The sequence below is a fragment of the Mixophyes fleayi genome, chromosome 4 (genome assembly GCF_038048845.1).
Source record: "Mixophyes fleayi isolate aMixFle1 chromosome 4, aMixFle1.hap1, whole genome shotgun sequence".
In the NCBI taxonomy this organism is placed as follows: Eukaryota; Metazoa; Chordata; class Amphibia; order Anura; family Limnodynastidae; genus Mixophyes; species Mixophyes fleayi.
Window position 1 is genome coordinate 80,715,611 of NC_134405.1, and position 18,711 is coordinate 80,734,321.

Genomic DNA, 18,711 nt, shown 5'->3' on the forward strand with positions numbered 1-18,711 from the left:
TTATATACACAGTAAGGCAAAACGTTTAAACTCCAGCTAGGTATTAAGAGATGTGTAGAAGGCTAGTACCACAAGAATGTACAATTGTGAGCTCTAGAATGTAAGCTCTCGCGAGCAGGGCCCTCTACATACGGTCTCATCTCAGTCTACTGTCCGACTCCCTGGTATGTTCTGGCATGTCTTTTGCTACATTCTGTGCGAGTCCCCACAGTGTTACTTACGCTCATCTGTGCTACTTATACGTAATGGGTTCATGTCTATCTGTATTTATACGATTGACCGGCTCTACGAAATCTGTGGTACCAAATAGATAAATGATAGTAATAATTGATTTGCAACTGCAAACAGGGTGCTTGTTGTATAGAGTTCAACGCTATGTAAGTTAGTGATTCAGTTGTCTTTTATATACAGTGTGTTTTTGTTACAGAACAAGAGGAAATAGTTCTGCATACCGTGACATAAGAGAAGGAAGAGAAGGATAGAGAATACACAGTTATGTCAAAAGCAGAGTTGGTGTCCAGGAAGAGGAGAGATTAGAAGTCATATTTTTATTATTATATTATCTAGAAGGTTCTTGTATGGTATAATTGTAACACTTAAATATCAACGTTATTTAATAACCCACTCCCCCATTAAAACTAGCAAAATATACATCCACCTCTATCATATAAGGACCACAGCATGTCAGTCTCTTCTGTTATAATCTACACTTCCATTACAGATTGGGGAACCCACCAATCTGTACACAGTATTGGTTTGCTACTCAGAAGCCTGGAAGTCTGTCACATCCAAAATAATTATAGTTTCTTACATGCTGCAATTAATTGAAGCCAAATTAAAAACAAAATTAAGAAGCTCTGCTACCCCCCATATTAAACACAACTCCACACTCACCATAGTGATAGAACTCATCCTCTGTGTAGGAGCCGGTGGAGAAATACTGAGCGTTGGACATTGCTTGTGTGGCCATCGCTCGCAGCAACCGATTTACCAAAGGGTCAGATGGGTCATCTGCTTTATCCAGAGAATCTGCCAAAGACTTATTCGATCTGGAACGGAAAATGCAGACAAAAAAAATAGGTTGGTATATTGGGTGCCTTAAGATCTGAAGGAAGATCTTAATACAAATGTGTGAGGGAACGGGGAGAGGGAATCTTAATATAATGTGGGAGGTGGGCTATTCATTTAATAGTGGAGTGCTGGTGGGAGCTAATTATTTAATGGGCGCTATGTTATTTGTGGAGTGATGGAGCAATTTAATTTATTTGTGGGGCTATTTAATAGCCTATCCATTTAAGATGGGGTGATTGAACGTTTGAATGCTGGAGTGGTTTGGGAGTTATTAATTGAATGTAGGGCTGTTTGGGGAATATTAGGTGTATTTATTAAATATAAATTAAATGGCAGTGATGGCTGTGGGAAATAGATTTATTAAACGTAAATGCTATTAATTTATTGCTGAGGTGGAGGAGGTTTCTATTATAATTTCGGAGGGAGATAAGCTATTCATTTAATGGTGAACTGTGGGTCAGAGCTAATTATTTAATGGTGGGTGGTATTAATTTATTTGTGGGGTGATGGTGGGGCCATTTAATTTAATAACGGGGCCTATCAATTTAAGGTGAGTTGATGGAACCTTTAATTTAATGCTGGGGTGGTTTAGGGGTATAAATTGAATATGGAGCAGAGTTTGGGTAGGATGGCTATTTATTAATTGTGAATATGAATTATTTCATTGTTGTGGGAAATGGTTACGTTTACTAATTGTAAATGCTATTTACAATAGGCTGTTTGGAGGGAGAGAAGTGGGTTTATTTATTAAATGGTAATACTAATAATGTTGGGGCTGGTTGGAGGAAAATAGATCTATTTATCAAATGTGAGTACTATTTTAATGTTGGAGCTGTAGGGAGGCCTAATTATAGAAGGTGGGTGCTATTGAATAAATGCTGGGGCTGGCTGGAGTTTTCTAAATTTCATGTACCCATTTTTTTCAGCCAAATAGGGCCCCCAACATTCCAGGATCCAGACAAGCAGCAACTGACCTAAAGACACCAGCAGCCACAGGTGGTGAAAGTGACAAGAACAGGTAGGAGACAGCAGGACAATCTGCCAACTGTCCTGAATCTGGTGGGACAGTCCCGAATTTCGGTGACTGTCTCACTTAGTCAGGATTTGTTCTGACTGCAAGGACAGTTGGGAGGTATGTCCCGCTTCACACAGTAGTGCTTGTGAAGGCAGAGCTGTGTGCAACTAACAGTAGTATTGGCTGTGTATTTGTCTAAAATGATAACCATGTAACATCATAGAGGCCCCCTAGAGCCTTAAACCAGCTCTGGGTCAGGGTGTCAGATTGACATTCAAAGCTCTGCTCAAGCCCTTTTGCTAGCAAAAACCTTCTGTTTTTTTAAAGTAAAAGATTCTTACACTTTTATAAATTAGCCCCTGTGCTCAGTACTGTAATATAACATATAATATATTGCTATAATATGATACAAATATATACCCCATTATAATCAGCCAATATATATTGTAAACCACCATTTAAGGATGGGCCACTACTTATGGTCCAGTGCTATGTGCATGCCCCCTGGGCTGAAGTCTGTCTGCCAGCCCGATTCCAATACTGTGAGCAAACATATAATAAATATGGATACACTCTCTTTTATAGAAACTATAGCTTTGGTCATATGAATACATTGCAATGTAGGTATATACCAGGAGCAGCAACTTACTGCAATACCTTTTGCTTTGCAGTTTTACAATGTAGTAATAGAAGAACTATGGGACACACTGTTGACACAGCAGCTATACCACTACATAAACTATTTAATTAAAATAGTTCAACAGTCTGACTGTCAATCCCTGCGTCTGCATTATTTACATTCATTTACACTCATTTATTGTTCACAAGTAATGTAAACCGCCCAACACCTGCTAGAGAACATATATAATAATTTACCGCTAGTTAAACGTAGTGAAAACAACTCACCGTGTGTCGATGTAAAATCCCCTTGCCTGTGCACTCTCTTTCAACTCTTTGAAGAACTCCTGTCGTGGTGGCGGGTGCAGTCTGAGCAATGCTTGTTGAGGGTAACACTCCCAGATTTTCTTGGCTACCCAGTGATTGGCTAGGATCATGCATTCTGCTATAGTCTCATGCACCTGCAAAGGCTGCTTCGGGACCAAGTCATCAATACTCTTATCCTCCCCCAACTGGACCCGAACCTCAACTCCTTCCAGCTCCAGGGCTCCACTCTGATCTCTCCGTGACCTGACAGCTTGAGCAACCTCAGTCAGCTTACGTACTGCCCATAAGAGACGATCCAGCTGGACAGGGTCCTGTAAAAGTGGCTGCAGCTCAGCCTCCGTGTTAAGTGGCTCAAGATGACCATCTAGCAGCTGCTGAGCCACCTCATAACTGAGCTTGTAGCAAGAGCGGATGATAGTCCTGCCATACCACACTCTCCGGATGTCATACGTGGTTCTGTCTAGCTCCCACATTACACTTACTGCATATCTGGGCACAAGTAACAAGACAATGTCAGCCTCACATGCATAAACGTCAATGAACGATAGTAGTACAAAAGCATTAGTTAGTAATCTGAATCACACAAGACACATTTACAATGCAGGGGCTTCTGTCAGAAGTAGAATTATGGTACTAATATTACTAAGAAATGGGTAATTAAATTGTTTAATGTGCAAGGAACTGGAGGATTTATTGTTCATGTTTATGACAGTAGGTGGTGCTGTTGACATTGCAGAGTATGTTCATGCATTTCTGGCAGTTTGTGCATTTATATAAATAAATGTAAATAGGCAGAAGATTAATGTTCTAAAAACATAAATAAAAAAAGCAATAATATTTTGAACAGGAGTGTGGGGGGTAAAGAGGAGAGACTGTGAGAGCCCAATGTGCCTCAGAATTTTGCACACATCAATGTTTGAACTTTATTTTGAGTTTGTATTCTTATAGAATAACCAAAAGCTTGATCACAAGATTACCTGTCAACACCCCCCAGTAAGGAGCAGAGATCTGCACTCAGGATGGGAGGCAGCATGTCGTAGCGGCGATCAGCAAGGTAGTATGTGGTAGCCCTGTACAGGGGGAAGAGAAAAGACATAATACTGGGGGCAAAATGACAGATGCAAGGAGCAGAGACTGCAGTTTGTGTGAAAGGGAACTTGTTAGTATTAAGAGGGATGGAGAATTTGATTTGTCAGACAAGAGTATGGGCAGGAAGCAGTATACACACTTTTGCAGCAGTATAAGAACACAAGACATTCCATTACAGTGAGAAGAGAATGGATGAACTGAAACAGCACCACAGCTTGTAGAGAAAATATAGACATGGACAAGTATGACAGATATGGACAAAGCAGTAGCTAGGTGTACTACAATCATGGTAAACATGGAAAGTGACACAGATACACAACATCTAACATACTACTATGGTGGTTTTCTATAGCACCCTGTTTTAAAGAATGACTAAAGCTAAACAACCCTTATCAGAACTATACTTGAAATACAGCTATGATTTGTGTGGCTCAAGTTGATGCCATCAGACTTCCAGTGTTTAGGAAGCAAATAACAGAGGGCCACTTCTATTTCTAAAGAGGAAAACAACAATACAATAGCTTGCATGCAGTACATGCATCGTCATATAACCTCTGTTCTGTTACATTATGGAATCTGTTACATACATTTGTAAAAGTTCCGTGATGCCTTTTTATGTTTTAGGTTGCAATTTAACCGCACAGGTTTAGAATGTGACAGTCACTAGTTTAGCAGATGACCCTTTCTCTGCCAGTTTAGCTGCTGCCTGATTGAGCATTGACACCCTCCGCAGGTTAGGACTGGTGGCAATCTAGTTATGCTAACCTTGCCTTTGCTTCCATGTCGGTGTAAGAATTAGGCTTCACAAAGTGTGTGACATCGGCAATGTGAACTCCCATTTCCAGGTGCCCACTATTTAGTGCCCGGATGGACAGGGCATCATCCACATCCTCACAGCCCTTGGGGTCAATGCTGAACACCAAATGAGTCTCGCGCAGATCCCGTCGATCACCCTCCTCCGGTTCCACCCGCCATGGGTTTTCTGCAGTGTTAGTTGGCATTTCTTCAAGCTGTGGAGAGACGTCACATCATTGTGTTAGCAGACAAGAAATAACATTTTGTCCGACGGATCCTAATCTACTTTGGATATTTCCAATCTGCTCCATTACAAATTAAATCTCTAGAGAATAGAGGGCCCTAGAGAATAGAGGGCCCTATAGAAGTGGCACCTATGGACATATGCTCAATTAATAAATGCATTCACATTGCATAGTTAGATTATAGCATCTAAAATAACAGGCTGAATAAGAATAGTGGTCACTTAAAATTATACATTTTCCTTTTTACAGCTTGCTATAATTAGCTGTAAAGAACTGACCTGCGCTTCAGAGAAGGGCTTCATACTAATACTGTTTTCCACCAAAATAGCTGCAATTTCTGCCTCCAGATCACCAATGCGTCCTAGGACTCGCACAAAGTGTCCATTTGGATAAAGAGAGGACGACTCCCAGAAGTCAATTCTCACAACCACGCGATAATCCTGAGAAGACAAAAGAAAATAATAATAGAATTGGGAGGTGTGGAAGTAATGGTCCTGTTGTCCTTGACGAAAAACCAAAGAGATCATTTCAATGGCTCATATTCTAACCAGTCATACATAGATATGTGTATATGTTTAACTCACCTGCAGAGCTTCTGCTTGCTGGGTGCTGATCCGGATTTTGGGGATTCTATAGTCCCAAGGGGTTACAAGTACCCTTTGGGCATTTTTACCCTGGCTTTGAATCTCCTCCTTGGATGGAAAAGTAGCCACATAATCCCTCCAATTCCGCTGCAGCACTCCCACCACACGACCTGAAGACAGACATGATAAAGTCTCCGATAATAACTGTGCCCCGGATCCATGTACTTAGCACATGACACGACTCTCCCCAAGCCCTTTAACTCACCAGTCATTAGAAGCTCACTCTCCGTATCCCCAGATCTCTCATCGGCCTCATTCTCACATAGTGCTCTGGTCCTCCCCTTCCAGTCAGATTTAGGAAGAATCTCCACAGCCACCACATCTCCATGGATTGCTCTGTTTCGGGTCTTGGTACCATGGATGAGAACATCACTCTGCAGGTCTGGGACAGATATAGTCCACAGTCTTATTTTGTAAGAAAGGTCTCCCTATACATGAGGCATCTATTCTGCTGGCTGCTCACACCAAGAATTGCTAGAGTCAGACTTGTGGGAAAAAACATGTGTGTGTCATGATCCATAGAATGGCCTATCAGTGGTGGTGTAAGAGGATTTAATAATGTTTATGACTGCATTTCAATTCTTGCAATCCCCCCCCCATTCATTATTTCAGTAATGTATGGATTATCATTCATATTTGTGGCCAGATTAAATCAGTCAGCTGATGTGGACCCCTTCCATACAGTCCAAATTTCTCTCAACCTTAATCAATTACGTATATACTATAACACCCATTTGAACATTCCAGCCCCAACAACAAATAGCATATACAGAAGTCATTTGCTCTTTGATCTTTAAAGATGGAGGATACAGAGGGGAGGTATTAAAGGAGAAAGCGATTATGCCAAGCTTGAGGGGCAAGTAGTATTAAAGCTTTAGTTTTAAGTGTAGAAAAACCAAAAATGCCAATCCTCAATGTGCCCATTTGAGGTCTGCAAATTTAAATTCTGGGTAAAAGGACAATAGTGTAGGTTCAACAGCTGCTCTCTCTAACCTGTGTCTTTGTCTCCGAGGCCCTGAAGTCGTACAAACGCTTCCAGCTGAGAGCGGTGCTTGTTTACGCTGAGTACACCCTGCACAGAGACAGGACGGGATCAGTGCATCCTACTGCAACTGCTCTCTACTTACATGTATGTGACCGGCCACCAGACTCACCTGCTTATATCTACCAGACTTAATGCCAGCTTCCAGAACCTCCACGGGAAGGTGCTCCTGGTACTCCCTACCATTACTCTCCCGGCTCTCAATCTCGCGCTCGTGCTGAGCCTGTCTCAGAGACTCGTATAGTTCTAGTGCTCCCTTCAGATCTGGCCAGAAGGTCTCCAAGTAACTCTGTTTGGAAGGCCATTAACTACATGTAAATCTGCATGGTATTTACAGAGAGCTTTCAGTGATTTAACAGACTTTCCTACAATTTCACACCTTGTACTAAGAGAGTAAGAACATTAATTGTATTACGGGGTGCACTCATCCTCCTTAATTACTACACTGTACTCTATGCACGTGTCACTTCATCATTCTGAATGTATCATAATATCAATATAGAATATCTTTTCTTCCCCCTCGATTGTGTTATATAGAACACACAACCAGTGTCACAAATTGTGTGGAAAGGACTATACTACAAAGAGTCTGTTTACATCTGGTCTTTTCTGAGCAAAACAAAATGACTGTTTCATGTTCAGTAGTTTTATTGTTCTTAGTCTTTTTGTCCTAGAGACCAGCGACTCCTATAACAAGAACAGATAAGTAGAACACCTGTTTTCCTCTATGGTGGATGACTAGCACAACATCTGGAAAACAGAAGTTTAGTGGGAGAGGCATGAAAGAGTATGATAACAAGTCTGCTACTGACATTTCTGGTTCTACACCTGACATGCAGTTTTATCAGTAAACCCTCTGCTGCCAGAAGGCCATGCTATACATTGTATAGAACATTAGAACTGCTAATCTGAAATGCTAAACGGTAAGCACAATCCTTCACCTGTATTAACAAAATCTGTTGGGTTATTCTTCAAGGTAAGGAGAACATAAACTAACCAAAGTGCACTAATAATTAAGAAATATCTAGGCTCACCAAAGTGGGAGATTTAGAACTATAGACCACAGCATGTCTACACACAATACAATACACACTGCTCTACGCATATTGCAATTTTTGAAGAATGTACAGGACTTGTTCCGTAATGCTTCTTTCTAAATGTAATTCTTGACCCACACACTGACCTTAAACGATAAGACGTAAACACCTTCTGTCTCACTGCCGTATCTCCTTATCACCTCTTTGTTCTCTGTCACCATAATGACAGGGACAACAGCCCGGCAGTGCTGGTAGTACCACACACAGGAGTTGTAAATACACCTGCGGACGCCAGAGGGAGAGAAACCATCACTCTGCAACTCAACAAAACAAGTTTGATGTGGTTCTGATTAATAATTGCTCAGCCAGGGTAGTCAGTAAGAGGTACATGCCACAACCAAAGAAGAACAATACCTTCTCTGCCAGTCTTCCACAGACTCGCCCATATCACGGGGGAGGTAGGCATAATGCTGAAATTCATTTGGAAAAAATATGCAATCATGGCGAGCATCACGCAGCTGAGAGCGCAGCTTCTTATACTGCCTGGAAATAATAAAAAAAAAAAAGTACTTGCATTTGTTATTGCTCATTACTAATGTAGCTAACCAGATAAGCTCGGATAAAGAAACAATGCTCTTAGAAAGCACCCGTCACCTATAGACAGTGGGGGCAGCCATTCTCTGAGCTGAACCAATATTCATGAGAATGCAGTCCAATCATTCAGCAGGAACCAGTGAAATTACCGGAGTACTTGTTGACTTTGTCAACATTCCATTCAATGAAATCACAACAATCATACAAGACTTTTAGAAATCAGGGAAGCAGATGGATTAAAACTATATTTCAGCTTCTTCTTTCTTAATATTATCTCAGGTGTAAAAAGCATTTTATTTAGCTTTCAAATCAATTAAATATGTGTTAAAATCTAAATAAATAGGTAGAGAAACCGCAGCTCTGTAATTGCTAAGCAGTTAAGGTTTCCCAGAGCACTGGATGCTGTCCATTACACTTCATAAAAAGGGAGCGCTGTGATGTTCACTGATAGCCATATCTGAATGGAAATCGTTACACAAATCAAATTTGTTGCAGAGATAAAGTGCATATTTATCATTCCTATGGCCACTTTGGATAAAACCCTGTCGGAGGAGTATATAATGAATGTTAATTGTGTTTGTATGTCTCTGGCCCTCTATGGGAAGCTGAAATAGGTTCAGTGTTGGAGGGACTCACTTTGCATTTATTTGGTATGTTAACCCCTTCAGCAATGATAGGACAAGCAAAACATTGCACCACTAAACAAATCATGATTCTTCTTAAACTTGCAAAGTCATAATTTTTATATATGCAGCATGACAGTTCTTTGTTCACTACATTAGGCATCTGAAGCCACTGTGTGACTGCATCAATCAACAGTTTTGCAGAGCAGGTCTACAAGCTGGCCACTCACACTCTACCTGCTGCTCAGAATGATCACCTGGTGCAAATGGGTGAGAGAGAGCATCATGGACACTAGTTAGCTGTAAACATGTGCAATATTCAACTCATTAATACGCAGCCATTGATATGAAGTAGAGTTAAATTGTTGCTTAACTGGCTTTATAAATAAGACTAATGCTTGAAATGTAGTTATTCCAGCTATAAAAACATCTTTATTTTTTTGGAGAAAAAGGCAAATTTGTAAGAGCAATGTTCTACAACACAATAAATGCAGTTCTGAGTATTACCATGCAAGTCTGAATCCACAATCATGTGTAACCGCACAGCTAGGAATTACTGGTCTCCAAAAGTCGCACCTATCCTGCTTCATCCCACAACAATAACACATTTACTAAATTCCTAATTAATAAACGAATATGCAGTCAGACTAAAGGATACTTTCAAGAAGCAAGGCTTATGCTTCGGATCGCCACGTATAGGGGTATAATTTCACTCTTATTCTCAGTGGACCATGGACAGTGTTTCACAGCTAAAGTTTTTAAGCACCCCTGACAACTCACGTTTTGAGAATCTCTTCAAATCAAACAGTATATTAGAAGCATATTTATTTTACATATTATATTATATATTCTAAAGAGGATACTGTATCTGTTCAAATGGGGATATGGCCACATCATGATGAGGGGCGTGGTCACACACCAGGGGTGTACCTAGCCGTCTAAAGCGCTAAGTTACCCCTTAATCCTCTTCCCTCAAAACACACATTCATTACCGCACAACACCCATTCGCCAGAGCTGCAGTTATCTCCCAGCTTTCAGAACCGTGGGACAGAGACCCCAAATCAGGACTGTCCAACCAAAATCAGGATACTTGGAAGTTATGATACTTACAGAATAACTTAATGTACTCTAAAAAGGAAATCAGAAAAGGACATGGACTTATTTAGGTTCTTGTAATTCCTGTGTGGAGTACCTTCTAACAACATTTAGGTGATGCTAAGTGCCAGAGTCTATTTGGAGTCTTAGGGCCTGATGCTGAGTTAGGAGCAAAGCAAAAAAAATAAAAAAAATGAGTAAATGTGCCCCGGGACAAACCATGTTACAATGCAAGGGGTGGAAATTAATGTATTTTTTTATGCACGGCTGCCTGTTCATGTAGCACACAAATACTTGATAGCTTTATTTTTACACTGAAATTTAAGCTGATCTAGGACATGCCCTACCCCAACTATAAATCTGTCACCACATTTTAAATTTACCTCCCCCTCCAGTGCAACATGGTTTTGGCAAGGTGCAAATTTGCTCTTTTTTTGGCTCTGTGCATAACTCAGCAGCAGGCCCTTAGTCACTGACTAAATCCTCTCCACTTACACGTCATACATCAAACTGACAATTTGAGGGAAATAATAAATGTCAATGTTGAAATACCATCTGAAACAAGTAGGCTTTATGACCTTTCCTTCATAAGTGTATGAATCCATATTTTCCAGCATTAAAGACTCACATTGTGACTCGTTTCTGTTGGAAGAACATATTCCTTTTACTATCGCTCAGAATGCTTTCATTCTCATCAGGACACTGCCCCAGTCCTCAATAACAATCACACAAGTGGACAGGTCACTGCCTCCCACAACATCAGGAAACTTATCTCCCGAAATAATGTGTTTGGCTATCTACATTCTCATGATGCAAGAGGCTATAGGTTCTTTTACAATGAGCAGAAGATAAAGATTGATTAAAATAAAAGGTGTTCTGGTCATAGTCAAAGGCATCTTATAAAAAGAAGCTACTTTTACATATGTTTAATGATACAACTGGAATATCAACATTTTAATTCAATTAGCTCTTTGAATGCATTACTTTTGAATCTCTAGACAACAGTTCTCAGCTCATTCGATCTCAAGCCCCTTACGTTAATTAGCATGAAAAAGGAATTGATTTATAAAAGAAATGCTCTTCCTTACTAAGGTTTTACTGAGAACACACTAACACAATGACTATGTCCCATGGAAGACTAGTATCCATTTCACGCATTTAAATAACCACTCTCATTTCTGTAAGTTTAATATTTCCCAGCCGCTCATAATCTCCACTACAATCATTGCCAACTGCCTCCATTAATAATCTCCTTTCATTTTCCAAGGTGGCTGATTTCCTAGAGAGATGTTACAATTGACAGATCCATTTTATTTTAGGCTCGCATTTGATTTAAGTATTGATTTCTTCCATTCTAATTGATTGGAAGGATAACCAGCTGAGCAGACCTACTTCATCTGCATTTATATCACAAACACTATACCCCAGATCTCCAGCAACCTGACGGACAAGAGCACATTGTGCCAACTGAAACAGGTCACATTGGTCCCCTGCTCACTATTCACACATCTAACACTCTAATTGCCAGTGACTTTCGTTTCCATCTCCAGGCATTCGCTGGGGAAATATCTACAGAGGAAATACAAGTAGCTTCTGAACAAGCCATGTATATGGGCAGGGTGAGCAGTAAGTCAGAAAAACCTGGCTAAATCGGTACAAGAATGTGAATAATGTTCCACCAATTGTGAACTTCATTAATGTTCAACAAGTGTTCATTTACTTATTGATCAATGTTTAGTTTCAGTCAGTCCGACTTTCCTTCCACATCAGATATAAACTGCATTAGGCTTATTAAATAGAAATTAGGCTGGGAAACTAATCCTTGGATGCATTTAGCTTAATGATGCCAGAAAAATTCAAGTTGCAACCTTTAAAGTTATGGAGTTTTGTGTATATTGTGCTTTATTTTCGGATATCAGACTAAATACTTTATGAATGCATTAATTTGTTTATTTAAGGCAAATGCACAGTAGGGTTGAATTAATAAAAGCCCAAAGTTTTGCCCATTTTGGCAAATCTGTTTGTTTCCAATACCCATTCAGATTAGGAGGGAATGTAAATACATTGTCTATTTCTTAAAAGGTCTGTTACCTGGTTGGGTGTTAAATGTGAACACAGATCTGCCAAAATGGGTGTGCTAAGCTGCCATACACTATTCTCCGGTGATGACATGTTAAACACCTCAGTAAAATAAGTGAATCTGATGCCATATTCTAAAAGCATGTTACTGGTTCTGCGGTGCCACAAAAAACTCAAGAATGTAGACTTAATTAGAAGTGGTTAGCACTTCTGCCTTACAGTACTGGGTTCATGAGTTCAATTCCTGACCATGGCCTTATATGCCAGGAGTTTGTATGGGTTTCCTCCGGGTACTCTGGTTTCCTCCTACACGCCAAAAACATACTAGTAGGTTAATTGGCTGCTAACAAATTGACCCTAGTCTCTCTCTGTCTGTGTGTGTTAGGGAATTTAGACTGTAAGCCCCAATAGGGCAGGGACTGATGTGAGCGAGTTCTCTGTACAGCGCTGCGGAATCATTGGTGCTAGATACATAAATTGGTAATAATAATAATAAATCATTTACTACGTACCTGCGCCCTCGTTGATATTGTAAAGCGTGGCATGCAGTTTGCATAAAGATGATGCCTCGTAACTCTGTCAACTCCAGCACCTCCTGGTAATCTTGGAGCACTTGGCAGTCAGGTACAACATAGTGCGTGAGCTCTTCAGACAAGAGCTTACCATCTGAAAAGGGTCACAGAAAAATGTGAGACAGAAGTTAAGCAATAACAGATGACCCAGAGGAGAAAGTTCATTGGTCTTAATTGGAGGAAGAAAAAAAAAAAAAAAGAAATACAGATCGATATGATGAGGGTGATTCACAGGATATTGATAGACAGAGTGATGTGCATACGCCTGCTCTAGTAACCGGAGGTCTAATAATAGCAGTATGAACTGCTTACTCTGCTTCCAATTCAATATAGCTTCTGGTCATCTATTGTCTATACCACCTCTACAGTTCTACATTTGTAGAGTAGGTAAAAGATAATTCTAAATAATATCCAATAGGTGTTTTTATACAGATGGACAAAAATTAAAGGTTTATAGAACATCATTAAGTTTACCAAGAGCTGCCTATCATGCCCAGGGCCGCCATCATAAATAATGGGGCCCAGTATGGCCCCCCCGGTGAGCGCCCCCATCCCGATGAGCGCCCCCCCATGAGCAACAGCGCAAACTTACTGGGGTCCCGCTGTCTTGCAGTCCGCTGGTCTCCGCTACTCTGGGCTGATGTCTTCAGCCTGGCTGTCACGGTGCAGCCAGGCTGAAGACATCAACCCAGAGTAGCGGAGACCAGCAGACTGCAAGACAGCGGGCCCCCAGGTAAGTTTGTGTTGCGCTGTTGTACCGGGCCACCTGGTGAGCCCGGGCCCAGTACAACAGTACCCCCTGTACCCACCTGATGGCAGCCCTGATCATGCCCATGACTAGTAGAACAGGGAACACTACTGGTTCCTTACCAACTACCATCTAGGATAAGTAGAGTCAGCTAAGAGAAAGCCCTGTAGTTGCACTGAGGGAAGGCCTGTAAAGGACGATTTTATTTTCACCCTGCCTGGCAATACAGATTCAAATGGCAGCTTCTTAATGTCATTAGTTTTTTCTCAGAATGCTGGGATAATTGGCTAAACTGCTCGTCTAAGCAAGGCTAATAAATGCATTAGTTACTGGGAGCAAAAGACCTAGAGAAAGGGCAAGTTCCCTGGATACTTCAATTAAACAAACTGTTGATAGACAATCAAAGCTTCCCATGAATAACATTACTAAAATTACATGAACATATAACATTTCATCCGGTTTTCCTCATTGGGTGCAATTAATAAAGTTACTGCAAAGGAATAATAGTCTCTACAGATCAACTCTTGATTTACAAATAAACAATAATGGTAGTATTAAGGATCAGGTTTCCTTCTGACAAACTCAAAGTATGTTCATTTGCCAACTCAGGGGTCAGAAACCTTGGGGAAGTCAGCAAACTTGGATGGGATAAAGAAAAAATTACATCTTTATTTTCACTAACTTACTACGTAACTGAAATTTAGCATTTCCTTCAATTATGGATGTATGTAACAAACCATAGTAAAATTAGCAGTACCTGTCACTTCAGAAATCACTGATATTTTTAGATCATATTTGTAATAGATAGTCGTGAAGGCTACAAGAAGTGCTCCATAGCATACTTGCCTATGCTTCCAGAACATAGTTGCCAACATTGGCAACTTGTTTCCCGGGAGGCAGGTGGGTGTGTGGGGCGGGGCTCGAAGAATCCCGGCATCACTTTTTTGGGCAATAAAAATAGGGGGCGCGCCACGGATGCGTACACAGCACCACAAAGTCCCACCCCCTCCGTTTAATTTGCAAATCGGGAGAATTGCCTGCTCTCCCGGGAGTCTGACCCGGATTTCGGGAGTCTCCCGAACATTCCGGGAGAGTAGGCAAGTATATTCCAGAATGTCTGGGAGACTCCTGAAGTTTGAGTTGTTTTCCCAGACTCAGGAGAGAACAAAACAATGTCCCTGATCCTGCACCCTTCCCCAGTGAAACGGAGAGGGCATGACGACGCAAATCACAGTAATTTGCTTCATCATGGCTCCATCCCTGCTGCGCAGTGGTGCAAATTGTAGCCCTGCGCAGTGGTGCAAATTGTAGCCCTGCGCAGTGGTGCAAATTGTAGCCCTGCGCAGTGGTGCAAATTGTAGCCCTGCGCAGTGGTGCAAATTGTAGCCCTGCGCAGTGGTGCAAATTGTAGCCCTGCGCAGTGGTGCAAATTGTAGCCCTGCGCAGTGGTGCAAATTGTAGCCCTGCGCAACAGGAAGGAGTGGTCATGATGATGCTATTGCATCGTCATGTGCCCCTCTAGGTGGCTGAGATGGTCAAAGTTTGTGAATATGGTCAGGAGCTGGCTGGCACTTGTTAGCCCAGGGTACAAGACACAGCTCAGCAGCTTATTGGGAACACTTTGAAGGGGGAAAAAAAGCAGTTAGCCCAGTGGCTCAAGATAGCCCACTATGGGTTTGCATGGGTGGAAGATGCCCCTGAGTATGTTCCACTGGCTTCACCAGACTGGCAAAGGGATCCATTCCAAAAAGAGGTTAAGATCCCCTGATCTAGAGGGAGGTGAAGTTCATGCCATTGCCTAGTGCTAATCAACCAGTCACTGCAGAGAGAAAACCATAAATACCTTTATATTTGATTGTACCCTATTAATAATGTGCAAAGCATATATACAGGTAAACACAATTATACATTGTTCAGGTGTGGGGATGTAGCTTTGTTTAGCTCACTCCACTGAACCACTATTACACGTATATCCCGCTGCTGCTGCTCTGTGTCCTCACTGCTACAGCTCTGTATGCCGCTGTAGTGCAGATATTAACGTCCAGCCCTCACCTCTGACACAAGTGCTGCACAGCGGGCTGCCACAGCTAACGTCCTCCCGCAGGTAATGTTCCCGCACGGCCCGAAGTGTCCTCCCGCGCTGCGTCCTCAGGTGCAGAATCCGCTCTGTCTTCAGCATAACTGCGGCCTAGGTGGGGGCAGAGCCGGGGCCTTTCCTGAATCACTTTGCCGGGAAGAATGAGAGCTCTGCCAGTAACAGGGCAGAGCGGGAGGACACGCCCCAAGAGTGACACGCCCATTTACTAGATGTTTTGAAACCTTGGAGGGAGACGCCTCCTTTTTCTTTTCTCTATTGCTATATGAGAATGAGACGGTTTCACCCCTTCAAGACCTGAACATATAAACCCTTATGAGGGGCTGTATCTGTTTAATTGGGAATAACTGTTTTTATTTCTTAGTCTGCCCAAATGAGATTTATATATGTTTTACTGGTATAGTTAGAGCTTTCTTTTGGTAAATTATGGGAATAAATACTTTATTTTATAAGCATTAACAGGCAGCCCCAGGCCCAGGTGTAGCGTGAGCAAACAGCCCCAGGCCCAGGTGTAGCGTGAGCAAACAGCCCCAGGCCCAGGTGTAGCGTGAGCTGGCAGGTCCAGGTCCAGGTGTAGCATGAGCTGGCAGCTCCAGGCCCAGGTGTAGCGTGAGCAGGCAGCTTCAAGCCCAGGTGTAGCGTGAGCAGGCAGCCCCAGGCGTAGCGTGAACAGGCAGCCCCAGGTCCAGGTGTAGCGTGAGCTGGCAGGTCCAGGTGTAGCGTGAGCAGGCAGCTTCAGGCCCAGGTGTAGCGTGAGCAGGCAGCCCCAAGTGTAGCGTGAGCAGGCAGCCCCAGGTCCAGGTGTAGCGTGAGCTGGCAGCTCCAGGCCCAGGTGTACCGTGAGCAGGCAGGTCCAGGTGTAGTGTTTGCAAGCAGCCCCAGGTCCAGGTGTAGCGTGAGCAGGCAGCCCCAGGCCCAGGTGTAGCGTGAGCAGGCAGCCCCAGGCCCAGGTGTAGCGTGAGCAGGCAGCCCCAGGCCCAGGTGTAGTGGAAACAAACTAACAGACCCATATATAAAAATTTGTGATTTCCTTAAGTTTTTGGATTATCCCACACTTACCCCAAACGGGTTGCAGTATCTGATTAGTCCAGGTGTACCGTGAGCAGGCAGGTCCAGGTGTAGTGTTTGCAGGCAGCCCCAGGTCCAGGTGTAGCGTGAGCAGGCAGCCCCAGGTCCAGGTGTAGCGTGAGCAGTCAGCTCCAGATCCAGGTGTAGCGTGAGCAGGCAGCTCCAGGCGCAGGTGTAGTGTGAGCTGGCAGTTCCAGGCCCAGGTGTAGCATGAGCACCCAGGCCCAGGTGTAGCGTGAGCAGGCAGCCCCAGTCCCAGGTGTAGCGTCAGCAGGCAGCCCCAGTCCCAGGTGTAGCATCAGCAGACAGCCCCAGTCCCAGGTGTAGCGTCAGCAGGCAGCCCCAGGCCCAGGTGTAGCGTCAGCAGGCAGCCCCAGGCCCAGGTGTAGCGTCAGCAGGCAGCCCCAGTCCCAGGTGTAGCATCAGCAGACAGCCCCAGTCCCAGGTGTAGCGTCAGCAGGCAGCCCCAGGCCCAGGTGTAGCGTGAGCAGGCAGCCCCAGGCCCAGGTGTAGCGTGAGCAGGCAGCCCCAGGCCCAGGTGTAGCGTGAGCAGGCAGCCCCAGGCCCAGGTGTAGCGTAAGCAGGCAGCCCCAGGCCCAGGTGTAGTGGAAACAAACTAACAGACCCATATATAAAAATTTGTGATTTCCTTAAGTTTTTGGATTATCCCACACTTACCCCAAACGGGTTGCAGTATCTGATTAGTCCTGCACAGGAGTTCACACAAACTCAGAGAGCAGATAAGGGGGAATCTGGATTTTTGTATTCTGAGCAGACTAGCACAGTGGTAAATAAACCATAAATAATCAGAGATCATTGGGTTCTGTGTGTAACAAAGAGGGTATTGCCTCGTCCACTAACTCGTTTCCTATTCCTGGTAAAATCAATATTGTCCTAACAATTTAGCAAATAAAAAACTTGGATAAGCTATATTTTTACTGTTCAAAATAAAGATGGGTGACTACATACCTTTTTAAATGTAATGGTGGTAAATATATGAAACTAAAATATTCCAGAATGTAGGGTCTACCAAATTTCCAGACTAAATTACTTCCATCATCTCGGGTCATATGAATAGATTTAAAGGATGTATTTCAGCCAATACCCATTTACTTTTGACATCAGTGGCTTTGCTTTGTTATAATCATCAGTTTTACAAAAGGCAATGGATGGTGTTCTACCAATGCCACTTACATGTTCCAATGGATTTTGAGAGCTGTACAGGGACATTACCATTCCAAAGGCATGTTTAATTTACCTGGATAATATGTTAGTAATAAGGACAACATTTTTTGTCCATTTTTTTTTCAAGCAAAGGATTCAGTTATCAAAACTAGATTTAGGTTTCCAGTTAAATTGGAGAAATTATACAATTCTTGGTTTTTAAGACAGACACCAAAAACATTTCCTTGACCCAAGACAAAACTTTGACATTTCACTTTCAAAAAATGCTCAGTGAAGGGAATTTTCTCTGTGGACATTGGCAGTTATCATAGAGGAAATAAAGTACACTTTTATTTGATTTTGAAGGAGCCTCTTTACATTGCATGAATATATAGTTCCTACTGAACAACTATTTACCTCAAGGGAAACATTGCCAGTTCCAAGTGTCTCTCATGTATGCTCTACTTTATCTCCACCAAGAAACATCAGATGTAGCAATCACAACAGATGCTTCTTAGCCTGGTTGGGAAGGTATCACTGTTTCAAATGCAGACAAAGGAACTAGTGTTAAGAGTGACTTGACATCATACATACACTTTTTAGAACTAAGAGCAGTATACAAGGTAGCTGTGTTGTTTGAAAATAGACAATAGAAAGACGATACCTGTGATAAACAGAATGAGAGGCACAAGAAAAAGAGATTTGTTATAGGAAGTTTTTTAGTTATGATCCTGGTTTCTCAACAACAATGTCAGGCTCATGGAAGAATACTGTCCAAGAGAATAGAAT

General features: G+C 42.4%; 1 protein-coding gene across 2 annotated transcripts in view; it reads right to left on the reverse strand.

Annotated features, from left to right (window-relative positions):
• The window catches only part of DIS3L (DIS3 like exosome 3'-5' exoribonuclease), a 31,056-nt gene extending 12,594 nt beyond the window's left edge, over window positions 1–18,462 (reverse strand). The window contains exons 1-13 of one of the 2 annotated variants that reach the window (XM_075207593.1): window positions 18,340–18,462; window positions 12,788–12,941; window positions 8,298–8,426; window positions 8,030–8,165; window positions 6,959–7,135; window positions 6,798–6,876; window positions 6,010–6,186; window positions 5,745–5,914; window positions 5,439–5,600; window positions 4,886–5,130; window positions 4,009–4,101; window positions 2,993–3,520; window positions 895–1,049 (exon numbers count right to left, since the gene is read on the reverse strand). In XM_075207593.1, the coding sequence (XP_075063694.1) occupies window positions 895–1,049; window positions 2,993–3,520; window positions 4,009–4,101; window positions 4,886–5,130; window positions 5,439–5,600; window positions 5,745–5,914; window positions 6,010–6,186; window positions 6,798–6,876; window positions 6,959–7,135; window positions 8,030–8,165; window positions 8,298–8,426; window positions 12,788–12,831 (2,095 nt within the window). In that variant the 5' untranslated portion in view covers window positions 12,832–12,941; window positions 18,340–18,462. Of the gene's footprint in view, window positions 1–894; window positions 1,050–2,992; window positions 3,521–4,008; window positions 4,102–4,885; window positions 5,131–5,438; window positions 5,601–5,744; window positions 5,915–6,009; window positions 6,187–6,797; window positions 6,877–6,958; window positions 7,136–8,029; window positions 8,166–8,297; window positions 8,427–12,787; window positions 12,942–15,647; window positions 15,869–18,339 lie in introns of those variants that run through there. The other variant, XM_075207592.1, reaches the window with a different exon arrangement.
• Between the last annotated feature and the right edge of the window lie 249 nt (window positions 18,463–18,711).